The 7,056-nt window shown below is 50.5% G+C and overlaps 1 protein-coding gene across 1 annotated transcript in view; it reads right to left on the bottom strand.

The window, feature by feature from the left end:
* The window catches only part of LOC101646510 (rho GTPase-activating protein 11A), a 96,652-nt gene that overhangs the window by 58,984 nt on the left and 30,612 nt on the right, over positions 1-7,056 (bottom strand). The window contains exon 10 of the mRNA XM_045287671.1: positions 4,264-4,496. Coding sequence (XP_045143606.1) covers positions 4,264-4,496 — 233 coding nt within the window. The remainder of the gene's footprint in view (positions 1-4,263; positions 4,497-7,056) is intronic.

The raw sequence follows: 7,056 nt of genomic DNA on the forward strand, positions 1-7,056 counted from the left end.
GTGAGATCAGAGCAGTCTTTACCCCCAAACCAAGTTCAGATCGGTTAGGAAAGGAGGACCAGAAACGAGTCGCACAGGCAGGAAGTGGGATCGGTGTTGTTACATTGTAGGGATTGCTGTCAATGTCAAGAAACAGAATGTGTATGAGTTACCGAATGGAAACCCGATCTGCTCTGTCACCTTTCACCTAATTCAGGACAAAAAGTTACAACAAAAGCAAAAGGCCACCGAAAAAATGTTTATAGTACATCGATCTCATAAAGGACTCAACAATCAAAGAGCAGAGAAAATAATAGGAAACAAGGTTCGAGGGGGGAAAATACACAACCCATACAAGAGGGCTCCAAATGAAGAGCTTATGGAAGTTTTCCACAAAGATTTTGAAGCTCCCTCATCCGTTTTGAACTCAAGCACCAAGTAGGTCCCTGTGTAACTGTCTTTACTTTGTGTTTCTGTTATGTGTTGGAGTAAGAATTTATATATTTGATGCCCAGGGAGAAGCAAAAATTAAGCCCCAATCCTCTCGGGATGTTTTTGGCAAATGGCTTCCTCCCCAGTGACTATGAACCAGCAAGCTCCTCGACTTCAGAAGTCCTCCAGGACGAACGGGTATGCTGGGGAGGCCCCTGCTGGCCCGAGTCTAGACCTGTTTCCAGAGCTGCAGCAGGAAAATGGGACAGGAAGGAACATGGGACAAAAGGAAGATGGCGTCAAAGGAGAGCTTTTTTTTCTTTTTTAAATGGAATAGATGACCTCCATAACCGGATTGTGATTTACTTAGGCTATCTCATATACTAAAAAGTTAGTTTTTAATTCTATTTTTAAGAACTAATAAAGCCCCCAAGCCAAACTCATGCCATGGAGTTGATTCTGCCTCCAGGCAACAGTGTAGCAGAGTGGAACTGCCCGTGGGGTTTTTAATGCTGCAGTCTTCATGGAAGCAGACTGCCACGAGCGACCGGTGGGTTTGACTAAGGCCCTTTCAGCTCAGCCAAGCAATTAGCAATCGGATCTTCTTAGAACGGAGCGAAGCTTCATGAAGGAGATTCGTGAACTGCAAGGCTGATCTAGCTAACTGAATCAGAGCAGACCCGGCAATCAGACAGGCATTTGATTGTCCTCTGTATGCCACGTGTCATGTCTGAGGCGGTGACAAGTGAGATGCTCTGGGGCCTGGCCTCAAAACGTTTTGTCATTCTTGTTGTTAGCTGCATTCATGTCAGTTCCACTCAAAGGGTAACTGGCCCTGCGCTATCTCCCTGTTGGATTTCAGATCAGACTGTTGTCATCAACAGGGTTTTCATTAGCTGAACGTTTTGGGTGGTGGGCGTAGAACACCAGGCCTTTCTTTCTAGCCTTCCCTGACTGGACATAGATCACAAGGCCTTGCTTCCTAGTCTGTCTGAGTCTGGAAGCTCTGCTGAAACCTGTTGGAAGGGAGATGGAAGAAACGGCGTACACTGGCACGTTTATCAATGGGTGGTTATTTAGATAGAAGTCTGGAAATTAGCCTGATCGAACATCAGAAAACCCACTGCCAGAGCAAATAAATGGATTAGTCGAAACCATACTACGTACATATGAATAGGACTCTCAATAAAATAAAAGCTGGCATCCAGGGCAGGTTATTGTTTCTGTCCCCCGTAACCTCTTATCATGTAAGACTGTCTTCTGTTAGCTCTCAGCGAGGCTGCAGTAAAGAGAATTGGACAGTGCACACTTGCTGCATATGCCTCTCTCTTTGATTACAGAAGGGACCTGTGGATATGAAGGGATACTATTTCTTTGCTGGATGACAAAGGTGATAGGATAGTTACTGCCTGGTGGTTACATTATATGAGACTCTACCTTAGCAAAATGAAGGGATACACACCCTCCTGAGCCTTTGAAAAAGGAAGCCCTGATGGCACTGCGGGTTAAGCGCTAAGATGCTAATCATAAGGTTGGTAGTTCAAACCTATCCAAGTGCTCCACAGGAGGAAGATGAGACTATCTGCTCCCATGAAGATTTACAGTCTCAGATCAACTCGATGGCAGTGGCTTTGGTTGGGTCTAGTTTTGGAGAAGTAAGCTGCCAGTCTGTCGGTGGGCCATGACCTAGTGAATCTTCTTAAGAGCTAAGAGGGACAGAGCCGAATCATGAAAAGGAGGACCTCAGACGTATAACAGAGGAGCCCTGGTAGTGCAGTGGTTAAGCCTTTGCTAATGGCTAGTTCCACCAACCAGTGCTCGGGAAAACGATGTGGCCTTCTGCTTCCATGAAAAATGACAGCCCTGAAACCTGTGTGGTGGTGCTGCTACTCAGTCTTACAGACTCTCTGAGTCTGAATCCATCGTGTGCAGTGGTTCTCAACCTTCCTAGTGCCGCGACCCTTTAATACAGTCCCTCTTGTGGTGACCCCTCAGCCATAAAATTATTTTTGTTGCTACTTCATAACTCATTTTGCTACTGTTATGAATCGGGCAACCCCTGTGAAAGGGTTGTTTGACCCCCAAAGGGGTCACGACCCACAGGTTGAGGACCACGGACATAGAGGATCACTATGACTCAGAGTGGACGCCATGGACCAGTGACAACACTCCCCACTCCAGCCCATCCCTGTGAGCCTTCAGGGCAGAGCTGGCCCAGGCGCCTGCACAGTGGCAGATCAACCAGTTCCTGCCAGGTTGATTCTGATTCAAGGGGGTCCGTATATACTGCAGAGTAGAGCTATTCTCTGCACGGTCTTCAGGGCTGTGACCTGCTAGAAGCAAATGGTCAGGCCTTTCTTCCGAGGTGCCTCTGGAAGGACTGGAATCATCCACTATGTGGTTAGCACTCGTGTGTGGTAACCATCTGTGCGGTTAACAGGAGGCTCTGGAGAATCACAGGATTGTAAAGCCCAAGGAGTCGCTGTTTCGTTTCTAGCATAGACCAGGCTTCCAGGTGCTAATAGGAACTTGAAAAGTCATCTCCAGGCCAACAGCAAGGTGACTAACCAAGCATTTATGGTGCTAAAAGGGCCGAGAGCCCCAGTGGTCAGATAAGCTGTTCTGAAACAGATAGGCATGCTAGCGGCAGCAGGTGACAGGCACTGGCAAAACTTTTCACTCTCTCCCTAAAGGGTGGCAGGAAGCCCTGCGGATTTGTTCTGGCTCTGTGCCAGGCTTGCCTGCTTGCTGCTTCAAGTCATCTCTCTTAATTCCTTCCTGAAATCAAACGTCAACAGACACAGACAAGAACCCTGCAGAGCTTGTTTTGCGCAGTGGCTTAAAAACCCAGGTATCAGGACAGATATGTGAGCCACGCCTCACGAACACCCATGGAATTCACAGGAGCCCAGAGCAAAAAGCAGGTGTTTAGAGATAGCAGTCTTGGGCAATATTACACACCTTCAAACCCTAAAACCAAATTCTCCACCGTAAAGGGGATTCTGACTCCCGGTGACCGTAGAGGACAGGGTAGAACTACGCTTGTGGGTTTCTGAGACTGTCATTCTTCATGGGAATAGAAAGCCTCCTCTTTCTCCACCAAAGCCACTGGTGGTTTTGAACTGCATACCTTGTGGTGGCAGCCCACCTCATATCCACTATGACCGCAGGGCATTAGGAATGGCATTTAGCTGGGTGTGTGTTTTGAGATTGTGTGAAGGAAATATCCCTGTCCCCCTGTGGGGGTTACGCTGAAGGAGTCTTGCTCTTGCTTTGGGGCTCTGCCTCAGGGGAGGCGGAGATCATTCGGAATCAGAAAGGAAGCAGAGCAAGACATGGAATGAGGCCTCCTCCCTGGTGCACCACAAGCTCACAGGCGCCAGCTTCAAAGCTTTCTTGCCTGGGTATGGAGTCGGCCCTACGAACCAAACAAGATACTGCAGGTCCTGCCTTGTGGGCACTTTTACAAATTCTGGCTGGCCCTGACTCTGAGAGGCCACCAGCCAGGCAGAATTGCCCTAAGAGGAGTAGTAGGGGAAAGACGGGGGCTGGCTTCCGATGTATCCTTACGTGGAACTTCTTTCAGCCAACCGGGAGGGAGCACTTATTACATATATGTCATGTACTCAGGCCTTGTGCTCAGGCCGGGGGCTAGAGCTGGGATTTAGACAGTGAAGGTCCCTGCCCTCATGGGATTTGTAGTCTTATGTGGGCATGACCTTCAGATACTGCAGAGACAGAAAAAGAAAAGAAAACCAGAGAGGACACAGAATCTTTTAAACATAGACATATTTCAACATAAACATTTAAAATGCTAATAGAGACTTGAAATTGGCAGAATGTGGTCAATACCTTCGATGCTCTGTGGGCCCACAAGATTCATGGCCTGGTGAGCTGGGTATTCTACGCGCGGCCTGGCAATGCCCAGCTGCTCCATTACGCCGTGGAGCAGCCTCTGGACGTCGGCTTCGGAGACCCGGTCAGGACTCCGAGGACTGTAAGCAGATGCCGGGGTCCATCCAAGTGCCAGGCAAAACAGTAAGCCGGAGAGCAGGAGAGAAACCCTCTGGGAGATCATTTTGAACCTGCAAGAAAAAGATCAAGTGTAAGCCCGTCGGGCACAATGGGCAGTGGTGAGTGTGCAATCATGCCCTCACTCCAAGAGGCAGTTCACGGGCCACGTTTGTTTTAAGTTGTCTGTCCTGTGCAGGACATCTCCAGCAGGGAGGTTTTACACGGGCAAACCCGTCTGAGGTTCCCCTGCCCTCTATCCGCGCAGTCTTGGGAGGGTCAGCTGACCCGCACTTCTCGCCGGTTTCCCATTTTCCTTGCATCGCGCAGTGTTCTTCGTTCGTTACCCAGACCCAACCATTCTCACCATCTCTTTCTCATGAAAAAGAAGGGAAAAGACCCCATGGCTCGCTGCGATTCTGAGACAGGGAGAGGAAGGGACAGTGACATCGTAGGGCTGGCTTTCCCAGTTTCAGAGGAGGAAGGGGTTTCCAACAACCTCTGCCATCGTCAGTTCCCATTCACAGAGACCCCACATAGCGTTGCCAAGGCCGTAGCTCTATGGGAGCAGCTGGCGCACTGGAACCTCTGGCCTCGTGGTTAACAACCTACCCCACAGCACCACCAAGCCTCCTCCAACTCAAAACTGCCAGCAAATCAATTCTGACTCACAGCGCTCCTCTGCATGGTTTCTGGGGCTTTGTACGGGAGAAAGGCAGGCTTTCCATGCCAGTAAAGTTAGAATCTCAGAAACTCACCGGGGCAGTTCGACCCTACCACTGGAATTGCGAAGAGCCAGGATTGGCAGTGACTTTGGGACTCTGTCAATCTCTTCAGGAGCAGATAGCTGCATCTTTCTCCCTCGGAGCAGCTGCTGGGTGTGACCCACCAGCCTTGTGGTTCGGCAGTCTGATGTTTCCCCAGCAGACCACCGGGGTGGGCCCTTAGGATGGATTTCACTCAAGCAACTCACTGCCATCAAGTCAAGTCCAACTCAGAGTAACGCTCAGATGGGGCAGAACTCTCCCAGGGGGTTTCTGAGAGGGCAACGTTTCCGGGAGCAGGAAGCCTCATCTTTCTCCTGTGGAGCAGTTGGTGGGCTTGAACTGTTGACCTTACAGTTAGCAGCCCAATGCTTATTGAGCATCACCCTATGGCTCCTCAGGAAGGACTTCGGGAGAAACAAACAGGTAGGAAGGAAGATTGGTACTTATCAATCATCTCATCTTTGAGATCCCAAGACCAAAGGCAACACACATACACACACACACACACACACACACACACACACACACACAACCCGCACACACACACACCTGCCTACCATCTGGCAGAGGGATGAACTAAGCTTGCTCAGCCCTGCTCTTGTCAGGAGTCTGTTTTCCCCTCTGCCAGGGTGACTGTGAAGATAAGTGTATGAGGGCTGAGAACGACGACGCCAGGCACAGGCAGTGCGCCCCAATCGGTTGCATTGGCAACATCACCTCCAGCAGGCCTCTCTCTGAACCACCTCGCCTGCTTAGGATGGATGCTTCAGACAGACGCCCCGCAAACCTTTCTTTGATCGCCCCTCTTATTGACATTGTAGAGGAGGCAAAGCCATGTATTTCCCTCCTTGAAACAGAAATACTCATACTCCCCATATATTCCCCACCCCCACCCCCCTCAAAAAAGCAGAAGTCCTTCTCTGGTCACTTCTAGCGATAAAATATCCAAAAACAGTTCGTTGCGGCTGCAGCTGTGCTGAGCAGGCCCCAATTAGCACCAGCCTCTCGCCTGCTCCATTTTTCTTCGTTGCAGCCTGAATGCAAGATGTCTGTGTCTACTTCCACCCCCAGTTCTGATGTGACAGAGCCACTCAATCTCCTCCTCCGGGCACTCTCTTCCCCTGACGCAGAGCCAGCCATCCTTTCTTTGTCTGGCCCCGACCCCGCCGGAGGATTTCAACAGAACCCGCCGATCCGAAGGAGACGCGCGCGTCTCGGGTGGGCAGCCACGGCCAGCGCAGGACTCACCTAGAGGCAGACCTGGGGGGCTGCTGTAGCATCTGAGCCTCTGTCGGGGTCAGTCAGGAGCCGGGCGAGCTGGGTACCTCTTGCGTCACCTCCCTCGCATCTTAGCTCCGCCTCGGCCCCGCCTCCAGCAGGTGGAGGCCGCTTGGCCCCGCACCCTAGGGTGGATTCTCCCCCATCGACCCTGTGGAACAGATTCGCCCCCTTCGCAAGCAATTATCCAAACAAAGACAATAAGCCAGATTGCTACTTCCGTGCCCCCCCGCCCGCCCCCCAAAAAGCACACTTCTCTAGTTTTGCCACCTTCTAGAACAGCCCTGCGGGTGCAGTGGGTGATGCGTAGAATCCAATCTCTCCTGGAGAGAAAGAAGTCTTTCTATTTTAGTAAAGACAAGAGTCTCTGAAACCCCAAGGGGCAGTTCTACTGTCCTATTCTGTCACTAGGATTCAAAATGGACGGTACGGCAGTGGTTTTAGTTTTATTAACAGCCTGGAAAATCATCTTGGCTTGAAGAGGGCCTAAGAATTTTCAGTGTTGGCAATGATGAGGCACACTGGGGCAGGGCGGAGGGGGGAAATAAGCTGATACCAAGGGCTCAAGTAGAAAGAAAATGTTTTGAGA

The sequence above is a fragment of the Echinops telfairi genome, unplaced genomic scaffold (assembly GCF_000313985.2).
Source record: "Echinops telfairi isolate 266 unplaced genomic scaffold, ASM31398v2 ScPeMD7_18;HRSCAF=68, whole genome shotgun sequence".
NCBI lineage: Eukaryota > Metazoa > Chordata > Mammalia > Afrosoricida > Tenrecidae > Echinops > Echinops telfairi.